General features: G+C 38.6%; 1 protein-coding gene across 6 annotated transcripts in view; it reads left to right on the top strand.

The window, feature by feature from the left end:
* IWS1 (interacts with SUPT6H, CTD assembly factor 1) overlaps nt 1-23727 on the top strand; it is a 47404-nt gene that overhangs the window by 6956 nt on the left and 16721 nt on the right. For 5 of the 6 annotated variants that reach the window (XR_011074164.1, XM_068545302.1, XM_068545301.1 and 2 more), the window contains exons 3-6: nt 14171-15242; nt 17044-17233; nt 17788-17845; nt 23028-23125. Coding sequence is in view for 5 of the 6 variants with exons in the window: in XM_068545302.1 (XP_068401403.1) it covers nt 14171-15242; nt 17044-17233; nt 17788-17845; nt 23028-23125 (1418 nt within the window). In the remaining variant the exon portion in view is untranslated. The remainder of the gene's footprint in view (nt 1-14170; nt 15243-17043; nt 17234-17787; nt 17846-23027; nt 23126-23727) is intronic. The other variant, XM_068545303.1, reaches the window with a different exon arrangement.

The raw sequence follows: 23727 nt of genomic DNA, 5'->3' as shown, positions 1-23727 counted from the left end.
CCTTTGTTGTAGATCATTTGACCATACATGCATGGGTTTGTTTCTGGGCTCTCTATTCTGTTCTGTCGATCTATGTGTCTGTTTTTTATGCCAGTGTTAACACTGTCTTGACTACTGTAGCTTCGTAATATAGTTTGAGATCAGGGCATATGATGCCTCTGTGGCTTTGTTCTTTCTCAAGATTGTTTTGGCTATTCAGTATCTTCTGTGGTTCCATAGAGCTTTAGGATTATTTTTTCTAGTTTTTTGAAAAATGTCATAATTTTGAAATGGATTGCATTAAATCTGTAGATTGCTTTGGGTAGTATGGTCATTTTAACTATCAATTTTTCTAATCCATAAGCACATAATAGCTTTCTTTTTATTTATGTCTTCGATTTTTTTTTAAATTAATTTATTTTATTTATTTTTTATTTTTGGCTGTGTTGGGTCTTCGTTGCTGCGCGCAGGCTTTCTCTAGTTGTGACGAGCGGGGGCTACTCTTCCTTGCGGTGCGCGGGCTTCTCATTGCGGTGGCCTCTCCTGTTGTGGAGCATGGGCTCTAGGTGCACGGGCTTCAGTAGTTGTGGCTCGCGGGCTCAGTAGTTTTGGCTCGCGGGCTCTAGAGCACAGGCTCAGTAGTTGTGGCACACGGGCTTAGTTGCTCTGTGGCATGTGGGATCTTCCCGGACCAGGGCTCGAACCCATGTCCCCTGCATTGGCAGGCGGATTCTTAACCACTGCACCACCAGGGAAGCCCTGTCTTTGATTTTTTTTATCAGTGTCTTACAGTTTTCAGTGTACTCTCCTTGTTGGTTAAATTTATTCCTAGATTCTTTTATTCTTTTTGAGGCAATTATAAATGGGATTGTTTTCTTAATTTCTTTTCATAGTTCATTGTTACTGTAAAGAAGTGCAACAGATTTTTGTATATTGATTTGTATCCTGCAACTTTACTGAATTCATTGATTAGTTCTATCAGTTTTCTGGTGGAGTCTTTAGGGTTTTCTCTATATATTATGTCATCTGCAAATAAAGACCATGTTACATCTTCCTTTCTGATTTGGATGCCTTTTATTTCTTTTTCTTGCCTAATTGCTAAGCCTTCCAATACTGTGTTGTATGAAAGTGGTGAGAGTGGACATTCTTGTCTTGTTCCTGATCTTAGAGGAAAAGCTTACAGCTTTGCACTATTGAGTGTGATGTTGGCTGTGGGCTTGTCATATGGCCTTTATTATGTTGAGATACATTCTCTCTTTGCCCAGTTTGTTAAGAGTTTTTGTCATGAATCAAAGTTGAATTACTTTTTTTTTTGCATCTATTGAGATGATCATGTGATTTTTAGCTTTCATTTTGTTAATATGGTATATCACATTGATTGATTTGTGGATGTTGAACCATCCTTGCATCCCTGGAATAAATCCCATTTGACCATGGTGTATGATTCTTTTAATGTATTGCTGAACTTGGTTTGTTAATAATTTGTTGAGGATTTTTGCATCTATGTTCATCAAGGATATTGGCCTGTAATTTTCTTTTCTTGTGTCCGTGTCTGGTTTTGGTATCAGGGTAATGCCAGCTTCATGAAATGAGTTTGGAAGTGCTCCCTCCTCTTCAAGTTTTTGGCACTCTTTGAGAAGGACTGGTATTAATTCTTCTTTAAATGTTTGGTGGAATTCACCAGTAAAGCCATCTGGTCCTGAACTTTTCTATGTTGGGCGGTTTTTGATTACTGATTCCATCTCTTCACAGTAATCAGTCTATTTAGATTTTCTATTTCTTCATGATTCAATCTTAGTAGCTTGTATGTTTCTAGGAACTTATCCATTTCTTACAGATTGTCCAGTTTCTCAGCATACAGTTCTTAGTTTTTATGATCCTCTGTATTTGTGTGGTATCAATTGTAATGTCTCCTCTTTCCTTTATAGTTTTATTTCTTTCCATCCTCTTTTTTTTCTTGGTAAGTCTAGCTAAAGGTTTGTCTATTTGTTTATCTTTTGTAAAAAACAGGTCTTAATTTTATTGACCTTTCTATTGTCTTTTTAGTCTCTATTTCATTTATTTCTGCTCTGATTTTTGTTATTTTTTTTTCCTTCTAATAATTTTGGGCTTAGTTTCTTTTTTCTAGTTCCTTGGGGTGTAAAGTTGTTATTTGAGATATTTCTTTTTTTTTAATATAGGCATTTATTGCTGTAAGCTTCCCTCTTAGGACTGCTTTGCTGTATTCCGTAAGTTTTGGTATGTTATATCAATATTTCCATTTTCATTTGTCTCAAGATATTTTTTGAATTCTTCTTTGACTCGTTGGTTGTTTAGCAACATGATGTTTGATCTCCACATGTTTGTGAAATTTTCAGTTTTCTTCTCATACTTCTCATACTTATACTCATTTCTACTTTCATACCATTGTGGTTGGAAAAGATGTTTGGTATGATTTCAGTCTTCTTAAATTTATCAGGACTTACTTTGTGGCCTAACATATGATCTGTACTGGAGATTGTTCATGTGCACTTGAGAAGAATGTGTACTCTGCTCCTGTTGGATGGAATGTTCTGTAAATGTCTGTTCAGTCCATTTGGCCTAACGTGTAGTTTAAGCCCAGTATTTCCTTATTGATTTTCTATCTGGATGATCTATCCATTTTGAAAGTGAGACATTGAAGTTCCCTACTATTATTGTGTTGATATCTTATTTCTTCCTTAAGGTCTGTTAATATTTAGGTACTCTGATGTTGGGTGCGTAAATATTTACAAATGGTAAATCCTCTTGTTGGATTAACTCTATTATCATTATACAATATAATGACTTTCTTTGTATCTTATTATAGTTTTTGGCTAAAAGTCTATTTTCTCTGATTATAAATATAGCTACCTCTGCTTTCATTTGGTTTCCATTTGCCTGAAATATCTTTTTCCATCCTTTTTTTTTTGTTCAGTCTGCGTGTGTCCTAAAAGCTGAAGTGAGTCTCTTGTAGACAGCATATAGTTCAGTTTTTGTTTTTGTTTTTCCCATCCATTTAACCACTCTTATCGTTTGGTTGAAGAATTGAGTCCATTTACATTTAAAGTAAATACTGATAGGTAGGGACTTATTATTGCTATTTTGTTCTTTGTTTTCTGACTGTTTTGTCATTCCTTTTTTCCTTCTCCCGCTCTCTTCCTTTGTGGTTTGATGATTTTCTGTTAGCGGTATGCTTAGATTACTTAAAAAAATTTTTTTTTGTATATCTAGTATACCTTTTTGCTTTATGGGTTACCATGAGGCTTATGTAAAATATCTTATACCAGTCTATTTTAAGCTGATAACTTCAAGTACATGCTAAAGTTACACATTTTTGCTCTCCCCCACATTTTATGTTTTTGATATCACACTTTATGTCTTTTTCTCTAGTGTACTCGTTAACAAATTATTGTAGTTATATTTTTAATACTCTGTGCATTTTAATTTCTTTAATAATATTTTTACTATGGTTTTGAGGTTTGTTTTTTTTTTTAGTGGTTGCTCTAGGGTTTACCACATATATTAATCAGAATCAGCTTCAGATTTACGGTAGCTTAATTCCAATGGTATATAGTAAGGTTAGTGCTATGTAGCTCTATTCTTTTTCTCTTTTTGTAATATTATTGTTATACATATTATATTTATTAATGCTAAAATCCAACAATGCGTTGTTATAGAAGTTATTTCCTTAGTGTAATACAGGTTTGTTCCCACCCACCTTCTTTGTACTGTCATTGGTCTTATGTATTACAAGTCCAGCAATACAGTATATACATATTACTTTATGCAACTGTTACATAAATCAGTTAAATTAAGAACAGAGAAAATATGCATTTATACTGTCTTTCATAATTACACAGTTATGTTTACTGGTGCTTATTGTTTTTTCATGTGGATTCACTGAGGTCACTTGCTTTCAGCCTGAAGAACTTCCTTTAGCAGTTCTTGTATGGTGGGTCTACTTGACAAATTCTTTCCTTTTCTTGGTTATCTAGAAAAGTTTTCATTTCTTTTTTGTTAATTATTTTTGAAAGATAGCTTTGTTGGATATAGGATTCTTAGTTGATAGTTTTTCTTTGAGCACTTAGAATATGTTATCCCACTGCTTTCTTCCTCCATTGTTTCCATTGAGGAGTCAGCTGTTAATCTTACTGGGTTACTCTTATAGGTGGTGAGTCAAATTTCTATTTCTATATATATTCTCTATTTGATATGATATTGTCATCATGCCTTTATTTTTTTAACCATGTTTACAAATGGCCACTTTGAAGTCTTTTCCTGAGAAATCTAATACCTGGTTGCTCTCACAGGCAGTTTCTGTTGCCTGCTTTTTTCCTGGTTATGGGTCATACTTTCCAGTTTCTTTGCATGCCTTTTAATTTATTGCTGGAAACTGGACATTTTAGAGTAATTGTTCAGTGACTAGCTGGATTATTTTAGTGAATACTGTTTCCTCACTCGCAGTTTTAAATCTCTGGTGTTGCATCCTCAGAGATGCGCAATTTGGGACATGCTTACAGTCACCTGGGATGACAGTGGTATTAGTAGGGCTCTTTTTTTCTCTTTCTCTGACCACAATCAGCTGTTAAAACTCCACTGATGGCTGTGTTATTTTCAGCAATGCCCTATGGCATAAATTGCTCAACAAGTCAATCTAATCAAATTCTGGCTCCTTTGAAGGCATAATTTCTGAGGTCTGTGTTTGCTTTGTTCTGACCTCAGGATGGCTCCTCCCAGCTGTATTATTACCTGGTTATCTCCTGCAAACTAGCTGGCCTACAGTTTATCCTGTATTTTGAATCTTCTTCTAAGTGCCTTCCACCAGTTTCCAGTGTTAGTGAAAGTGCCTTAGCCTGAACGTCCCCAAGCTTGGTTACAAATGAAGTTGGTTTCTTTGGGGGAAAATTAGAAGCTATCTACTTTACTGCCTGCTTTTTCCCCAAGCAAAATCTCTGAGCTGGGGCTCTGGAGTTTGGGGTAGGGGGTGGGGAGAGAGTGACGGCAGGTTTCTTTCTGAGTGACATCCCAGTTCTAGAAGCCGAGCTCTCAGTGTGCAGTGGGGATTTGATAGCAGCCTGAGGTGCTCCCGGCTTGCCTCTCTTGGCATGGAACCACTGTCACACAGGTGGGGGCAAGGGTGATCAGGGCCCCAGTATTGTCAGTGTGCTGTGCCCAAAGAAGAGCCTTCTTACTGTGATGGAGTGCTGGGCAGAAGATGGGAGCCCCCACTTGCAACTACATTTGCCTGGAACTTACCTTCAGCAGCAGGTAGCTGGAGGCAGAATGAGAAATGCTGACATCGGGCTCTTCCTGGGAAGACACCCTGCCCCTGGAAGCTGGAGGGAAAGGGGACCCTTTGTCTTTGGCTGCAGCAGCCTGGAGTAGTGTCTTTCTGACTGAGCTGTGAAGTTGAAAGTGAGGAGTGGTCTTGGTTCAGATACCAGATACTTCGGCTTCTCTTACCAACTTTTTGTAGATCTTCTTGGGTAGATGTTTCTTTATTCACTCTTTGTCTTTAGGACCATTGCCAGGGGCTTTGAATAGTTGTTTTTCAATACTTTTAACCAGTTTCACTGGAGAGTGGGTCAGCAGAGCTTTTCATTTTCATACCAGAAGCCCTCATCTGGCTTAGTTTTTATCTCTTCTAATAATTGGTCAGACCTCTCCATATTCCCCCATTCACATTCCAGAAGAACCCAGGATGCTTTACTTGTCTATTACCACAGTCTCTGTTAGGCCATTTGGCTCTTCCGTCTCACTGGGTCTCCTGCCTGTGTGTGTGTGTGGGTCCTGTCCGTGGCCTCCTCTGCATGGAGGGCAGCCCAGTGCTTTCCTAAACGGGTGACTCTGAGTAAGCCAGCTGTTGGCATTCGGAGGCAGGCCTGTATATTGCAGGACATTTAGTATCTTGGTTCCCAAACGGTAAATAAAATGGTAGTAACATATCCTCTCCAGTCATGGCCAGCCGAAAATGGTCCCTCGCATTCACAAATGCCCCCTTAGGGGAGAACCCAGAGCTACCCTTAGGCTGAGAACACTGAAATGGACAAATGAGGTGTAGAAAGCATAAGAAAGGAAACAAGAAGTATCCAACGATATAAAAAACTAGTGATTAAAATGTAAGTAGAACTTTTGTAAGAGTGGCAATGTGTCCATTAAAATTGTTTTCAAAGAATATTTTGTGACATGGGAGAATTCAGTGTGTGACGGCCATTAAATTAATTGTGATTCTAGATCCTTGTTTACTTTTTTAAAGTGAATTCACACAAAGAAAAGATTGGGAAGAAATTCCTTGTAAAAATTGGAAATGATGGTGAACTTTGGGTTGTTATTAAAGGTAATTTTAATTTTCTTTATACTTTCCTGTGTTGGCACATTAATATTTAAAATCAAAGGGAGAATAGTTAGAATAACTGTCCCATCATTTTATATGGTTACCTATTTTTACTAGCATGCGTCAAATAATTTTAAATATATTTAAAAATTACCGAAAGGGTACATACGAAGGGCCACGGGAGGACGGGAGGGTGGGCTGAGTGGACTCTGAGGAACGAGTCTGACATTATTGCCAGATGCCGAAGCCGGTGAGGGGTGCTGGCGATGATTCTAGCTGGAGAGCCGCAGGTTCAAAGGCCTAGGATTGAGAAGGACTTGTTACATTTCAAGAATGAGTATTGTGACTGGAAAGTGGGATAGTTTAATGGAAGATGATACTGAAGAATTAAGTTTGGGTTAGATGGTATAATAGCAAATCTCTCTTGGGTGATGATGATAAAATGTTGTATTTGCATAGCTCTTTAGAGTGAAAGGCAGTGTGATGGCCAAAGTGTAGTTTCATATATTGGCTTTGCCACTTAATAACCATAATGACTGTCAGGTCCTAGAAAAATTATTTCATCTCTGAGCCTCAGCTCCACCATCTTGACAGTGGGTTAAAATAATTATTATGAGGGCTAAATAAAACTTATGTAACAGCTCTGAAAACTGTAATAGCAGTTATGTTATGTAGGGGAGGCAAAATTTTACCCCTACCCATCTTAGGTTGGAATTCTTTAACAAAAAGACATTAACAAGTGAAAAAAAATCCGAGTTTATTAACATGTGCAACATACATCACACAGGAAAAAACTCAACAGAGAGTAACTCAAAGCAGTAGCTTAGAATTCTAGTTTATATAGCATCTTCAACAGAGAGTCATAATTTTGTGGAGAAAGGACAGGACAAAGGAAAGCAGTTCTAGGCTTCCAAGGGTGACAGACTGCGAAGGTTAAATATATGGGAAGAAGCTAATGTAGTAAAGTTTGTTTGCTGATTCCTCTGCTGGTGTCTTTGGGCTAATGACAGTCCTGTCTCCAGTAATGGGAATATCCTGCCTTTTGAAGGAAAAGGGGGGAAGGTAGAGAGAGCTACTCTTGTGTTTACTGCTTATTAATTGCCTTCAGATCAAAATATTTATGTCAGAGGCATATTTTGAGGGGACATAATCTGGTTTCCTTTAATTATTTTACAATTAGCCTTTACAGTAATTAGGCAGATTATTTCTTAGGGGGCTAGTCAAGAGTTAATCTTTATGAGGTTGAGGCCCACTGTTTTAAAGCAAAAGAGACTTACCTTATGAAATGAAATTTAAAAATAATATTCTTAAGTTTAGGCCTGGTTTGTTAAAGAAATCTATATATAAGCAATTGCAGCAATAAGTTGATGACATATTTAAATTATTTGTTTCTAGGTTATTAACATCTTTTGGGCTAGGTTTCTAAAAGGGATATGAATATCAGGGGAGTTTTCAAGTATATTTATTCTGTGTAGAGCACTTTGAGAACTCAGAATCTTCACACAACGTTGACGGTAGGGCAGATAGGGAAAAGGGGAAAGATTTTTTTAAAAATGTTTTTGAATAGTCATTACTGAAAACACATTTTTTAATAAAGCAGTTTGAGCGTGAATGTGACCTAGTTATAACTGGTTGCCAGTTCTAATTTTTGTTGTTTACTCTTGGGGACTTCACTGGTGGTCCAATGGTTAAGACTCCACATTTCCAAGGCAGAGGGCATTGGTTCGATCCCTGTTCTGAGAACTAAGATCCCACATGCTGCAAGGTGCGGCCAAAAAATAAATAAATAATTCTCTTGAACAGTGTGAAATTAGTTGTGGATTGTGGTCAGCTGGTTTTTATCCCACAGAAATACATTGAAGGTAATAAGCATTTAACAATACAGCTTGTAGATTTCATCTGCATAGAAAAGTAGTGTTCCCTTCCTGAGGGTCTCACAGGAAAAAAGTAGTGTGTGGGACAATCGAGAAAGAGATTGTTTGGAAATGGCGCATAGCTTCTCCTTGTTTTCTGACTGTAGGCAAAGCCTAGTGGGCACAAGCATCTGTCTGTCATTGAAGTTGGTGACAGCCCCATTAGCGCCAGCCTTACTCTGAATTGAGTAAAGATGGCAGTCTGCGGTCATTTGGATCTTTCCACAGAGACGTGCTAGTATAAGTAAAGTATTCCTATGGGGAAGTACATCAGAGCCCGTAGAAGATTCTTGTTGGCTTTTGCCGTCCCTTGTTTACCCTATTTCTTACCAGTTCTTTTGATTCCATCTACACTTCTTTTTTTTGTGTTAGGTTTCAGCCTTTGTCTTTGAGTCTACCAAATTGAGGAGAAGAACATTGTTTTGCTTTGGTTCTTTTTTGTTAAGCATTGTCTTGTGGATTTGTTTTATTTCAGTGAATTTAATTTGAGTATCTTCTGTATACTGAAGGTAAAAGATAGTTTTTTGATCTTAAGGTCATTTATTCAATCATATTATGAAGATAAATGTGTAAAAAATCACCTTTCAGTGAGGTAGAGATACAGGATGCTATGGGGACATGTAAGAAGGAATGACTGACCAGCTCAGCCTTCATAGATGATGTATTTGAGCTGAGTCTTGAAGGGTGAATGTTTTGTAATTAATAAGGTATTTTTGTTATAAATGATTAACAACATGTATTGAATGCTCACAGGCACATGCTAACTGCGTTACATGCATTTGGTCCTCTGAACGGCCCTCTAACTTATAGATACTATTTCTGACTCTGTCATATTGAGGAATTGAGGTTTTGAGAAGTTAAGAAAATTTCCCTGGATTACACAGTAGAAGGTGGTTGCGAGCTAGGCTTTGGACCCCAGGTCTTACCGACACTAAAGGCCACGTTGTGAACTGTCACATTATATTGCACAGAGTCCATTCTACCTAGAGAGAAGGATGGAAGAGGCTTCAGGAAGGGGGTATTTTTGCCTAGTGTTGAGGTATGAAAAGGACTAGGTGAGGTAAAAGCATGGAGGTAACAGTGAAGTTAGTAGTTCCATGTGTCTGCAGTAAAATTATAATGTGCGGTTAGAATCACTTGGATTAGATGTCAAAATGCAGATTCTTTGACCTCTTCCCCAGACTTACTGTATTAATATCTGGAGGTGAGAAGCACAAAAATCTGTATGTTTTCCTCCAAAGCTCCCCAAGTTATTCTTATGCAAAAGTTTGGGAACTGCTGCTGCAGCACATAGGGTTGATGGTGGTGAGAGGGCAGAAATGAGTCTGGGGAGGTAGGCAGGAGTTTGCTTCATCATTATAAACTTTTTTTTAAAAATTAATTAATTATTTATTTATTTTTGGCTGCATTGGGTTTTCGTTGCCGCACGCGGGCTTTCTCTAGTTGCGGCGATCAGGGGCTACCCTTCGTTGTGGTGCGCGGGCTTCTCATTGTGGAGCACTGGCTCTAGGCGCGCAGGCTTCAGTAGTTATGGCACATGGGCTCAGTGGTTGTGGCTTGCGGGCTCTAGAGCGCAGGCTTAGTAGTTGTGACGCATGGGCTTAGTTGCTCTGCGGCATGTGGGATCTTCCCGCACCAGGGATGGAACCCGTGGCCCCTGCATTGGCAGGTGGATTCTTAACCACTGCACCCCCGGGGAAGTCCCCATTATAAACTCTTAGACTTTGTGTAGACATTTTCTTTTTCTAGTACTCATCAGGAGTGCTTCTGTTTTTGACTGATTCTAATAAGATCAGCCAGCTTTTGACAAAGGACACTGGTATACATCTTCATTTTGTTATGTGTGTTTGTGCTTGCTGTAAAGCTGGAGTTTCTCAGAGTCAAAGCCTTGCAGCGTTCCAGGACCTACCCTGGATTAACAGCATTGTGTAGTAAAAACTGGATTTCCCAGATTCTTCCTTATGCTTTTAAGATGATATGTATTGACAAACTCCAAGACGAGGATTTCAAATATATCTTCTGGAACTAAGGTCCAGTAAAACATGGTTTTGAAAATGCTCCTATAGATATTTCTTCATGGAATTTACTGTGTGACTTGGTGTTGAATGTTTTACCAATTTATGATGGAAGGTTAGAATGCAAGTTCAACAGTTTTGAGTTTCTTTTACTGGGAACAGGTGTCCTGAGTTGTTTGGTTCTGTACAAGGACTCCTATTTGACATTCTTATACTACTTTGTAATTTACAAATTGATGTTTGCTTTACAGCAGTTTTATTATTTATTTTGTAATTTTAAAATGTTAATTATCTCTGTGCATGTGTATTGTGGCACTGGTCATAAAGAGTGTGTTACCATTTGATTGCTGAGATAAACCACCAGATCATTCATTATGGGGAACCAGAAGTTATTTATAACTACAATGTAAATGATCATAAGAGGGAAGTGTGAGGCATTATAGACATTTCTAAAGCCTCTGAGGACACTTAGAGTGCTCAATTTCTCTGACAGTTAAAATTAGGGATTTTTTTTAATATTATTAAGAAATAGCATTTAAATGGCAGCTTCTGCTATTGATTTGTTGTACCCATATTTGACTTTTTAAAAACTGTATTTTGGATTTTTTTTAAGTTTGCAATTTAGACTAATTGCTGAAACCAGTCTAAAATATTTGAATATTGTTTTGATAACTTTTAAGGTTAGTTCTTTTTTTTTTTTTTTTTAATTAATTAATTAATTTATTTATGGCTGTGTTGGGTCTTCGTTTCTGCGCGAGGGCTTTCTCTAGTTGCGGCAAGCGGGGGCCACTCTTCATCGCAGTGCGCGCGCCGTGCCTCTCACTATCGCGGCCTCTCTTGTTGCGGAGCACAGGCCCAGACGCGCAGGCTCAGTAATTGTGGCTCACGGGCCCAGTTGCTCCGCGGCATGTGGGATCCTCCCAGACCAGGGCTCGAACCCGTGTCCCCTGCATTGGCAGGCAGACTCTCAACCACTGCGCCACCAGGGAAGCCCAAGGTTAATTCTTTTCCCAAATCCTATGATGTCTTTACCTAACTGCCTTCTTTAACTTGAGTCTGTCGACCAGTACTTTCTTACTGCAATGATTTCCCACATTTTCCCCACTGTGCCACATGTAATGGATAGATACTCAGGATTTTATGAAACTCCTCAAAAATTGATGGGAATTCATAAGTTTCACAGTCATTAATTACATGTAATGTCCTTGTAATGGTTGCTTGTTTGGAATGCATACACCATGTGTTGGGAAGTCCAGGGTAGAGTGTAACAGATAAGTTTTGGGAAGACTACTCAGGTCATGGTATCTCTCCTTTCTTTGGGAGTGGCTCCCAGTGCTGTGCCCCTGCTCTGGCATTGAGTCACAGAGTAACGACATCCTCTGTTGCCATGGCCAGTTAGATCATGTCTCCTGGGAATTTAAAATTTAGATCCTGGACACTGAAATTTAGCAAGGTGAGAGCTGAGTCATGTTATTGATAGTGCTCTAGTGAAAGGTCCTTGAGTTTCCTTTTCTAAGCTCTCTGAGCTGCCTTGGTTCCTACCCTTCTTGAGCCTTTAGCCATTTATTCCACTTTGATTCTGGAAAGATTGTTCTTTTTTTCTGGAGCTAGCCTGAGATGATTTCTGTTGTTTGCAGCTGAAATAAATTGAGTCACACACGAACATGTTGTTGGAGTTATGTCATGTGTATGCCATGGAAAGCATTCCAAAAGCCAGTTAACAATTTCCCCTTCTGCCTCCTGCTTTAAGTTGCCTCTGCTGGTACCTGTATGTTTCATCTTCTGCCCTCAGTAACGTAGTTAACTTCTTAATTCAGTCATCACAAACTAATTCTGAATACCTGTTGTCTACACACCTTTTATAGCTTAGTCTCATATAGATTACTTCCTGTAGGCTTTCAAAATGTCACGCATACCTTCATAACAGTGCACGTTATACTGTATTGTTATGGTATATTTGGCTGGCTCATTAGACAACATTTCCTTAAGGTCAGGCACTGAGACATGGTCAGCTTTGATTCCTAGCACCTTACACGTGGTAGACATTAAACAAATACTTGTTCAGTTAATTATTCCTCACTTTAAATTATTCTCATTTAACTCTTTTTATTAAATGAGAAAATTAAGTAAGTAATTACTTTCTTCCACAGTAAGTAAGTAGGTAGGTAAGTAAGTAATTACTTAATTAGTAAGAATTTACTGTAATTTTGTATATACCAGACACCATTCTGTGCTCTGAAGCACAGAGTGTGCCTTCTCAGTGAAGAAAACAGACCAAAAAATGCCTGCCTTCTTAGGGCTTACATTCTGGATAGTTAATTTCTTCATCTATATTCTTTTAAAATATAAAAGAATTAAATTATGACGTATGGCCAAGAGTAAACTTCTAGCAGTATATAGAGTACTATATCTTGTACTGTATCAAAAGGTTCTATGTTATTTCTCCTGTCCTAATTTAATAGATAAATGCCAGTTTCATTGGGGTAGTAGGATGTATGACTGACAAGGAATCCAGTGCTATGCTGTGAGTGTCCCGTGATAGTAAAAGAAAAATGTCTTTGGGAAATTTGAAAAGTTTATTATTTTAGAAAGTTTCCTGAATATGTTATACCTGAATGAATATGTATAGCAGTTACTGTATCTTTGGAACTCTGTGCTATCAAGATGGCAATGAAATATGGAGGGGAAAAACCCTCAAACATATTTTATAAGCTTATTTTATAAGTTTTTGTACTCTTTTCTGAAGTTGTAGACACAGCATACTTAATCTTTTTTAAATGAGCCCGAAGCAAATTAAAGTGCGGGTTTTGTGAAAACATTTTAATGCCTTTTATCTTGTCACTGTATTCTCTTACTGCTTAATTATTTCATTGTGTGATATGGTGGGCATATACTTTATTAAAGGCTCTTTGTTCCTTGAAGATTGATCTGTGGTAAGTTCAGGAAATGTCCGTCATATATTCTAAAGAAAAATATTTGGCTCAGTAAACTTTTAAGGGGGAAAACTCAAACACAGAAGTACTTTACTTTTTAAGCCAGAATATTAATTACCATGTTACTGGAAGTTCAGATACTATTATAGAAGGGAAAAAATTCTCCACATTCTAGTTATTAGTATTTTGGTATGTTTAGTTTTATATATTTTTCTCTGCATTTAAAAAACATAGCTATAATGTGCTTAGATCAAATTTGTACCCTAGAGTTTTCAGATTCCTTCATGTAACATTATTTGTTAGTATAGCTGGATTAGTCAGTGTTTTCCCTAAAACTTTAAATTTTTTGCCAGGGTTACTAGATATATGTCCAAGACTGCTCTAAGCCTCAGTTCTCTAATCATGAAAAATACTCTCGTGAGGAGTAAACTAGCAGGAGAGACCCTAACATGGTATTTGGCTCTGTTAGTTGCTCCTCTCCTTATACGTTCAGATTCACTTGGGAGAATGTGCCCTAAGTGTATTTTGGCTCTTTAAATAAAGTAAAGTTTTATAGTTCTCTTCCTTAAAATAACTTTAACATTATAAAACCCAAGAATGTTCCTTTTTTAAAAGAACCTGGGTACATGTTTGCTTGTATGTACTTAAAGAATATATTTAGGAGCTAGAATTATATGAGAAAGCTAAGGTTTATTTTTTGTTGTTGTTTAATCTAGCTTTTCAAAGTATAAGGTACCGTAGAGTATTCTGGGGGTATATGCTTTACAGATTCATGAAGGCAGGTTATCGGTCCTCATTTTGGGATCTAAACCACGTTAGCCATTTCACAGATGAATGGCCTTTTTAAAAGTGGGATGTTTCTATATACGTATAGGATGAGAATTCTACATTTAAGCATGCGTATTCCTTTTTTTTTTTTAAGTTGAAAATTTTTAACATTTTTACTACCAAAACTTTTTTTGCACTTTTCTAATTTTTTCTCCCTTGATTTTTCAGAATGAACCTAGTGATCGAGAAGATGGCCTCAACAAAAGACATCATGTGACAGACTCTGAGAATGATGACCCCTCAAATCTTAATGCCAGTGACTCTGAAAGTGAGGAGCTTCAAAGGCAAAAAGACAGTGACTCTGAATCGGAAGAGCACGCGGAGCCTCCTGCGAGTGATTCCGAAAACGAGGGCGTCAGTCACCATGGGAGCGACTCTGAGAATGAGGGGACCAGGAAGTTACCTGTGAGTGACTCTGAAAATGAGCAGCTGCTTAATGGGCACGCGAGTGACTCAGAAAATGAAGACGTTAGGAAGCCTCCTGCCAGTGATTCAGAGGTTGAAGAGCTCCCCAAAAGTCCTGCCAGTTACTCGGAAGCAGAGGATGCGCTAAAACCTCAAGTCAGCGACTCTGAGAGTGAGGAGCCCCCAAGACACCAAGCCAGTGACTCTGAAAACGAGGAGCTTCCCAAACCTCGCATTAGTGACTCGGAAAGCGAGGAGCTTCCCAAGCCTCGGATCAGTGACTCAGAAAGTGAGGGGCCTCAGAGGACTCAGGCCAGTGACTCGGAAACTGAGGAGCTTCCCAAACCCCGGATCAGTGACTCAGAAAGCGAGGACCCGCCAAGGCACCAAGCCAGTGACTCGGAAACTGAGGAGCTTCCTAAACCCCGTGTCAGTGACTCAGAAAGCGAGGATCCCCCAAGGCACCAAGCCAGTGACTCGGAAACTGAGGAGCTTCCCAAACCCCAAGTCAGTGACTCTGAGAGCGAGGAGCCTCAGAAGGGACCTGCCAGCGACTCCGAAGCTGAGGGTGCCTCCAGACACAAACAGAAGCCGGGGTCTGATGAGGACAGCGACGGGGAGAGCAAGAGAGAGGACACAGAAGTGCAGAGCGACCCCTTTCGTGCAGATGCCCATGCAGACAGGAAGCGGTTCAGCAGTTCTGACAGCGAGGAGGGAGAACCAGAAAGGCCCAAGATTGGCAGTGATGAGGATGAAGAAAAAGAGGGGGCGGAGGAGAAGGTAGCGAAGCGAAAAGCTGCCGTGCTTTCTGATAGTGACGATGAAGAGAAAGCATGTAAGGAATTATTTTGGGCTGTTTTTCCTTAGCTCTACTTTTATTTATTTATTTATTTGGCTGCGTCGGGTCTTAGTTGAGGCACACGGGCTCTCTAGTTGTGGAACACGGGCTCCAGAGCACGCGGGCTCAGTAGTTGCGGCACGCAGACTTAGTTTCCCCATGGCATGTGGGATCTTAGTTCCCTGATCAGGGATCGACCCTGTGTCCCCTGCATTGGAAGGCAGATTCTCCACCACTGAACCACCAGGGAAGTCCCTCCATAGCTTTACTTGTTGTCTAAGCTTATAACTATGAAGCATTGTTTCTTTTCCTGGAATGTTAGGTCTGTATTCTCTCATTCAACTTGGTGTTCTAAAATATCACCAGGACACTGGTTTTCATTGGCAAGTGTTTCGGTTTTTTGTTTTGTTTTTTGTGGTTTTTTTGGCTGCACCATGTGGCTTATGGAATCTTAGTTCCCCAACCAGGGATTGAACTCATGAGCTTGGCAGTGAAAGCCCGGAGTCCTAACCACTGGACCGCCAGGGATTTCCCTCCTTGGCAAGTCTTAATATTAAATTTCCTTTGAGTTGTTCTAGCAGCATTTGTTAAGTTCTGACTGCCTCAAAATGATAAACTAGACTGCATTGTAATGGCAATATGAAAGATTTATATGAAAATGAGGATTTTTTAAAAGATTTTTTATTAATTTATTTTTGGCTGCGTCAGGTCTTAGTTGTGGCGCGTGGGATCTTTCGTTGCAGCACACGGGCTCTTCGTTGTCCGCGGGCTTCTCTCTAGTTGTGGCTTGCAGATTTTCTCTCTCTAGTTGTGACACACAGGCTCCAGGGCGTGTGGGCTCTGTAGTTGTGCGCGCGGGCTTCAGAGTGCATGGGCTCTGTAGTTTGCAGCATGCGGGCTCTAGTTGAGGCTCGCGAGCTCAGTAGTTGTGGCATGAGGGCTTAGTCGCCCCACAGCATGTGAGATCTTAGTTTCCTGACTAGGGATCAAACCCACTTCCCCTGCATTGTAAGGCGGATTCTTTACCACTGGACCACCAGGGAAGTCCTTTTTTTTTTTAACTGGAAAGGGTAATGTTTCAAAAGAATACTTTTACATGAAAACCCAACCTTATCCAGAGTTAACTGTGGTCTCTTTCTTTGACAGCTAATGCACTACATCCCACCTAGACAATGACTGAGCTCCCATGGGTACCTGTCTTCATTTGTTAAACATTGTTGAATGCCAAATTCAAGGAAGTTTGTGAGGGACTCTATTTAGAGACTCCATGTCTCCACAAAGTATTCCAATCTTTACTACTTGATTACTTTTTTATGAAACATCTTTTTGGGAAAAGACATTTCTTTGTAACCCGACAGTTGTTAAAGGAGAAGGGAAAAGAGCACCACATGTGCAGTTTCCTAAGGTAGATGAGAAATTCCAGATTGAGCAGTGATGGATGACTGAGGAACATGGGGATTCCACAAAAGAATGTCCAGGCCTTTAGAGTTCTGCTAATATTAGGCAGCATAGAAGGGATTCTACTCTTATTTTCTCTGTTCCCCAAAAAGAAAGGTAGCTATTGATGCCCACTTTTATGTTGATGAAAATCTTCATCATTTTGGCCACTTTCTTCTATATAGCAGATAATTGTAAGATGACTCTGAATCTTTCAGCTATTTATTTATTTTTTATTCTAAACTGTGTATCATGAGGCCTTTGGGTTTTGCCACGTACTGACATTTTAGAGCACCTGTTGTACTTAGTAATACAGTGACTGTGATGGAGTAAGATTAATGATGATTTTTTTTTTCAACAGCAGCAAAGAAGAGTCGTGTTGTCTCTGATGCAGATGACTCTGACAGTGATGTTATATCAGACAAATCAGGCAAAAGAGAGAAGACGATAGCATCTGACAGTGAAGAAGAAGCAGGGAAAGAATTGTCTGATAAGAAAAATGAAGAGAAGGACCTCTTTGGGAGTGATAGTGAGTCAGGGAATGAAGAAGAGTAAGTGACAGTGTAACCTGAACTTCCCAGGGTTCATACAAGGTGGTAGAGAGAGGGGTTTGTCTTTCAGGGTTTTTAAACTCGTATTAAAATTCCGTGTTGAGGTGTAATACAATATACCCTGCTTAATTTCATGACCTTGGGGGATTCAGGATTTTAGGTCCTGAACTATTGCTGCATGCTACAACATGGTTGAACCTCAAAAATATTATCTTAAGTGAAAGAAGTAAAGAGGACATGTTATCTGATTCCACTTATGTGAGGTTCAAGAACAGGCAAAACTAATCTGTGGTGGTGGAAATCAGAGTGGTGGTTGCCTCTGGGATGTTGATAGGGGGGACTGACTAGAAAGGGCCACAAGGGAACTTCCTGGGGAGATGGAATTGTTCCGTTAGGATAATGGTTACATGAATATGTGCTTTTGTCAAAACCCATTGAAATGGACACTTGAGATCTGCATGTTTTACTGTTATTAAATTATACCCTATTAGAAAAATATTTTATGATTCCTATGCAAATGAGAAGAAAGCAAATGAAAGTTTTTTATATTCTAGAAATCTTATTGCAGACATATTTGGAGAATCTGGTGATGAGGAGGAGGAAGAATTTACAGTAAGTATAAGATGGAAAGATTTCCTCTTTGATTATGCTTTTTTTTTGTTTTTATGGTAGTGGTTGTCTAGTAGGAGATTCCAATAAGTAGAAATAAATAGCTATGATGTATCCAGTAGAAAAATCTAGAACAAAGGTATTCAGAAAGTGAAATAAAAGGGTCTACAAAGACATAAAAGGAAAATAACAGGCAAAATTGAATTAAGGGGAGGAAGGAACACATTAAGAGACAATGAAACACGCTTTGTAATGCTAAAGAGAAAGATTCACAGTAGTTACGGAACTTCTGATTATAGCAATGGCACATGAGATAATTTGGACCAGCCCTTCCGCTAAGGACAACTACAAAAGCTAGACAAAATGTTTAAAAAATCTGCTCATCATCATAAGAACTAGATAACAAAGAATTACTAAGCCAAAACCCAGCAAAAGATAGAAACCTAAAGAGGTAAGCTCAGCATTTAGAGCTGCTTTTTCTGGGATGTTCATCTACTCAAGCTGAGAGGCTAAATTTATTTTTGATTGCCTCAAGGCTTAAGAGATAAAACTGGGAGGTTGGGACCTGCTGAGGTTAGGGGACCCTGAAAACCCCATGCTCTGGATTGAGACTGCTAGGATTAAGGGTGAACTGGAAGTTAAAATAGCCTTTGCTCAGATTTTAGGCCACCTTTGAGTCATCTAGCAACATAGAGAACCTCCGTCTCAGAAGTTTGATTGCAGTGATTCTTAAACCATTGTCTGGCTCTCAGGCACCTGACATATGCAAACAGAAATCCTTTCAGGACAAAAGTAACATCATCACAGACCTCAAATTATTTCTGTAGTTTTTCAAATACACAGTACACACTTATCTGTAACATTTAAAAAGAAACAATAGTAACAGCAGATAGCAGAAATAGACCTAGGGGCTCTAGATACAGGAATTTTAGATATTGCCTTAAAAAATATATATGTTTAGCAAGGTAAAGGATCGAAAAGTTTCTTAGAGCAAACAGTTTTTTTAAAATACCTGAAAAAGAACCAAGTAGAAATTCTGGAACTGTGAAAATACAGTAACTGAAATTAAAAACTTGGTGGATGAGTTTAACAACAGATTAGACGTATTTGAAAAGAAAATGAGTGAACTGGAAGGTAAGTTAGAAGGAACTATGTAGAGGGACTTCCCTGGTGGCACCGTGGTTAAGACTCCGCGCTCCCAATGCAGGGGGCCCAGTTTCAATCCCTGGTCAGGGAACTAGATCCCACGTGCATGCCACAACTAAGGAGCCCGCCTGCCGCAACTAAATAAATAAATAGAAGGAACGAAGGAGCCCGCCTGCCGCAACTAAGACCTGCCACAACTAACTAACTAACTAAATAAATAAATAGAAGGAACTATGTAGAATGAAGCATTGATATTAGTGTGGAAAATGTAAAAAATAAAACATAAATTATGCATGAGAAGGTTTAACAGAGTGACTTGGAATCCCAGAAGGAGAGGGGGGAAAATGTATATGTATATATATCAGAAACAATATTTAAAGAAATGATTCATAAAGCCATAGAGTCTAGAAGTTCTACAAATTACAAGCAGGATAAAAACAAAGCAATCCACACTTAAATATTGGGCTGGCCAAAAAGTTCGTTCGGGTTTTTCTGTAACCTTTTTTTTTTTTTTTTTTTTTTTTAATTAATCCGTTATTTACTTCTGGTTGCACTGGGTCCCCGCTGCCGTGCACGGGCCCTCTCCCGTTGCAGCGAGTGGGGACCACTCTTCGCAGAGGCGTGGGGCCTCTCACTGCAGTGGCCTCTCCTGCCGCGGAGCACGGGCTCCAGGCGCGCGGGCCCCAGCAGCTGCGGCACACAGGCCCAGCAGTTGTGGCCCGCAGGCTCCAGAGCGCAGGCTCAATAGCTGTGGCTCCCAGGCCCAGCTGCCCCGCGGCACATGGGATCTTCCCGGACCAGTGCCCGTACCCGTGTCCCCTGCACCGGCAGGCGGGCTCCCAACCACTGCGCCACCACGGAAGCCCATAACTTTTTTTTTTAATTAATTAATTTATTTGGCTGCTCCGGGTCTTAGTGGCGGCACGTGGGATCTTTAGTTGTGGCATGCAGGATATTTAGTTGCGGCACGCAGACTCTCAGTTGCGGCATGCGTGTGGGATCTAGTTGCCTGACCAGGGATCAAACCCGGGCCCCCTGCATTGGGAGCGCGGAGTCTTAACCACTGTACCACCAGGGAAGTCCCTTTCTGTAACATCTTACGGAAAAACCTGAATGAACTTTTTGGCCAACCCAGTACACCACAAGAAAATTGCAAGAAACCGAAGAAAACAGGAAAGTCTTAAAAGCAGCCAAAGGGGAAAAGATATTACATTCAGAGAGGCAACTGTTATTTTAACAGCTAACTTCTCAACAGAAGTAATAGCATCCAATAACTGCAAACTTAAAGGTCTTTTATATTCAGTAAAAATTCTTTTCAGGAATGAAGATTCCCTGCTATTTCATCTTACCAAAATGCCAACTGAAGGAAATACTAAAGGCAGAAAGAAAATCTCAGGTGGAAGGTCACGGATGCAGGAAGGGAAAAAGAGCAACAAAAGCATGTGGCTAGGTCTAAATGTGTAATGACCATCCAAAACAAAGTCACGTCTGGTGTGGTTTAAAATGCATATAAAATTAAAACATATGACGGCAGTGACAAATTGGGTGTTTACATGGAATTGAGATGTTCACAGGTCTTTGCAAATATATGTAAAAGTACATTAGTAGTCTTTGGTAAGTTAGGATGTACATGGTAATCTCTAAAAAGACTAATGGAATGTGTAACTTCCAACCTAATAGAGAGGGAAAAATGAAATAATAGAAGCTAGTCAATCCAAAAGAAAGCAAGAAAAGAGAAAAAGAAATATAAAACAGCGGGACAGTTAGAAAGTAGTACATAGTAAGGTAGCAGATATAAACTTTGATAATATCAGAAATCATACTGAAATATATTAAGTGCTCCAATTAAAGGACAAATTAAAGACTGGATTTTAAAAACCAGCTATATATTAATTTAGAAATTCATCTGAAACAGAAGATAGAGTTGAAAATAAAAGGATGGAAAAAGGTACTCTCTCCGAACACTAACCAAAAGAAAACTGGTGTAGCTATATGAATATCAACGAGGTAGACTTTAAGGTAAAAACCATTGTTCGAGGTAAAGAGGGTCTCTTTATATTGAAAAAAGGGTTTAAAATTGTACCTAGCCATGTACCTAGTAATATGGCTTTAAATATGTATAAGCAAAACAAAAATTGACACAACCGTGAAGAGAATGAACAGATCTGTAATCTAAGTGGAATGTAAACAATGGAATAATCAAGACCAAAAAACCAGGAAAGATAGAAAAGAGAAGTGTCTCTTTTTATATAATCCAGATATAAGCCCTTTGGAGATTATAAAAGATAAAAATACCTTCTGTTCAGTGGCTTGCCTTTTCACTTTTTAAATGGAGTCTTTGATGAGCAAAAGTTCTTAACTTTAGTGTTAATCAACTTTACCAGTCTTTTCGTTTATGTTGAAAGTTTTTTGAATTGTAAGAAATTTTTGCCTATCCCCAAGGTTATAAAATATTCTCCTGAGTTATTCTTTCGAAGCTTGATTATTTTATCTTTTTCATTTAGTTATATTGTCCACCTGGAATGGGTTTTTGTGTGCAGTATATATGAGATAGTCAAGATTTACGCCCCCCATTTGTAGTATCTAGTTGAACCAGACTATCCTTTTCCACTGTTCTGCCATCTTTGTCATAAATCGAGTATGTATATATTTTCTAATCTGTTTCTGAAGTATCTTTTCTGTTCCATTGGTCTGTCCTTGCACCATTAATGCATAACCCTCGATATTTGGTTATTTATGTCCTTTAAGGTTGTTATTCTCTAAGATTGTCTTAGCTTTTCTTGGTTCTTTGCATTTCCATATAAAATTTAAATCAAGCTTTTGCAAAACGTACAAACTGTAGACAACATTTTCTGAGTGCAATGAAATTAAAAATTAGTAACAAAATTAGCACATAAAAGCACCCTTGCCACCCCCAAATTTAAAACTTAGTTGTTAAACAGTTCTTGTGTTAAAAAAGAAGTCAGTACTTTCATTACTAAAGCAAGAGAGGATGAAAGTAGATGAATTTAGAGTCTAATTCAAGATGGTAGAAAAATAGTAAATAAACCTAAAGAAAATAGACAAGAATTCATTCAACAAATATTTGAGAGCCTGTATACCAGAGATTGTTTGGACATTGCCCTCATGGGGCTTACACTCAGTTAAGCAACATTTTACAAGCATAAGATATGTTTCTCTAGTGTGGAGAGTGGACGTCAACTTGATTATGGGTTCAGTTCAGTGTAGAAAACAGCATACTAGGGGAACCATTGGGGAGGCCTTTCTGAGTATAACATGAAAGTTGGAAGCTATAAAGAAAAGACTGACCATTTAAATGACATAAAAAATTTTAAATTATACCCAGAAGACATTACCATAAACAAAATCAAACTGTACAGATGTCAGGATTGTGCAGTTCCCATCATGTAGCAAGGGCTAATTTCCCTAATTTTTAAAGAGATTTTCCATACCAATAAGACAAAGATCCAACGGAAAACTGGCCATAGGATATTGAGAGTTCACAGAGAAATAGCAACAGATGGCTTTGAAACATGAGAAATGCCCAGCTTTACTCATAATAAGAGGATGCAAAGAAAGCTACAGAGATGCCTTTTGTTTTTTTCAGTCCAGAGATTGCAAATATCAATGCTTGATAACCTGCTGTAGTAGTGGGAAGGTGAGGAAACAGGTGAATTTGTGCTTTCCTGGAAGGAGAGTTAATTTGGTATAACCTCTGTAGAGGACAGTTTGCATGCAGATGTTTCTCAAAATTTCAAATACACATACCTAAATGTCATTAGGGAAATGTTTAAATTATGGTTGCAGTCATTTGGTGAAATCATCTAAAGCCTTAAAAATGAAGAAGGAGACAAGAAAACTAATAACACTAAGGGCTAGGGTGGGAGGGAGCTTTTTTGCTATATGTCTTTTGATATCTACTTAATTTTTATTCTTTATGAATGTATTACTTTAAAAATGCAAAAAATTAAGAGCAGTTACATAGATGAGAGTCTGTAATGAGGTTGCGGTAACTCCGGCTAACTTACCCTGCCTTTAGGGTTTTAACCAAGAAGATTTGGAAGAAGAAAAAAGTGAAACACAGGTAAAAGAAGCAGAAGATTCGGATTCTGATGATAACATAAAGAGAGGAAAACAGTAAGTTTGTTTTATTTTTTTAAAAAGGACTTTGTTAAAGAGAACTTTAAAAATGAAGGTAGAGACTACCAAACTTTGTTTTTCTTATTTTGGTTCCTGATTAAGTGTAGGAAAGAATCTTCCATTTTTTTTCTCCCATCTACTTCTCTATATACAGTGCTGTCCAAAAGTTATTTGCTGTTGTTATTTTTCTTTCATTTGCCCTGTGCTCAGCTGTCTTAATTTGTGGGGCTGTATGGTTACCAGGCTTTTAATTTATATCTCACCAAGTAAGTTCTTCTGAAAAATAACCTAATAAAAACTTTCTTTTTTGACAGAGAGAGAGGAAGCTGATTTGGGGGTCCCAGGGGGGAAGTTTTAGATACAAAATATTCCTTGATTGTATTTCACATAGTTTTGTTGAGATGGTTGGAATCTATGTTCAGAAGAATCTAGTGTCATGAGAGGTGACAAACATAGACTGATTTGTTAGTTACTGTTTATAAAGATGATGCTTTAATTCCTAGTGACATGCAAGAATTAAGCTGAATGAGTTTGGCAGTGCCTTTGGAAATTAAATTATAAACCGTATCATCTTATTTATATGATAGAGGCAGAGAGCA

The sequence above is a fragment of the Eschrichtius robustus genome, chromosome 5 (genome assembly GCF_028021215.1).
Source record: "Eschrichtius robustus isolate mEscRob2 chromosome 5, mEscRob2.pri, whole genome shotgun sequence".
Classification (NCBI taxonomy): Eukaryota; Metazoa; Chordata; class Mammalia; order Artiodactyla; family Eschrichtiidae; genus Eschrichtius; species Eschrichtius robustus.
This window is presented reverse-complemented; position numbering and strand designations above follow the sequence as displayed.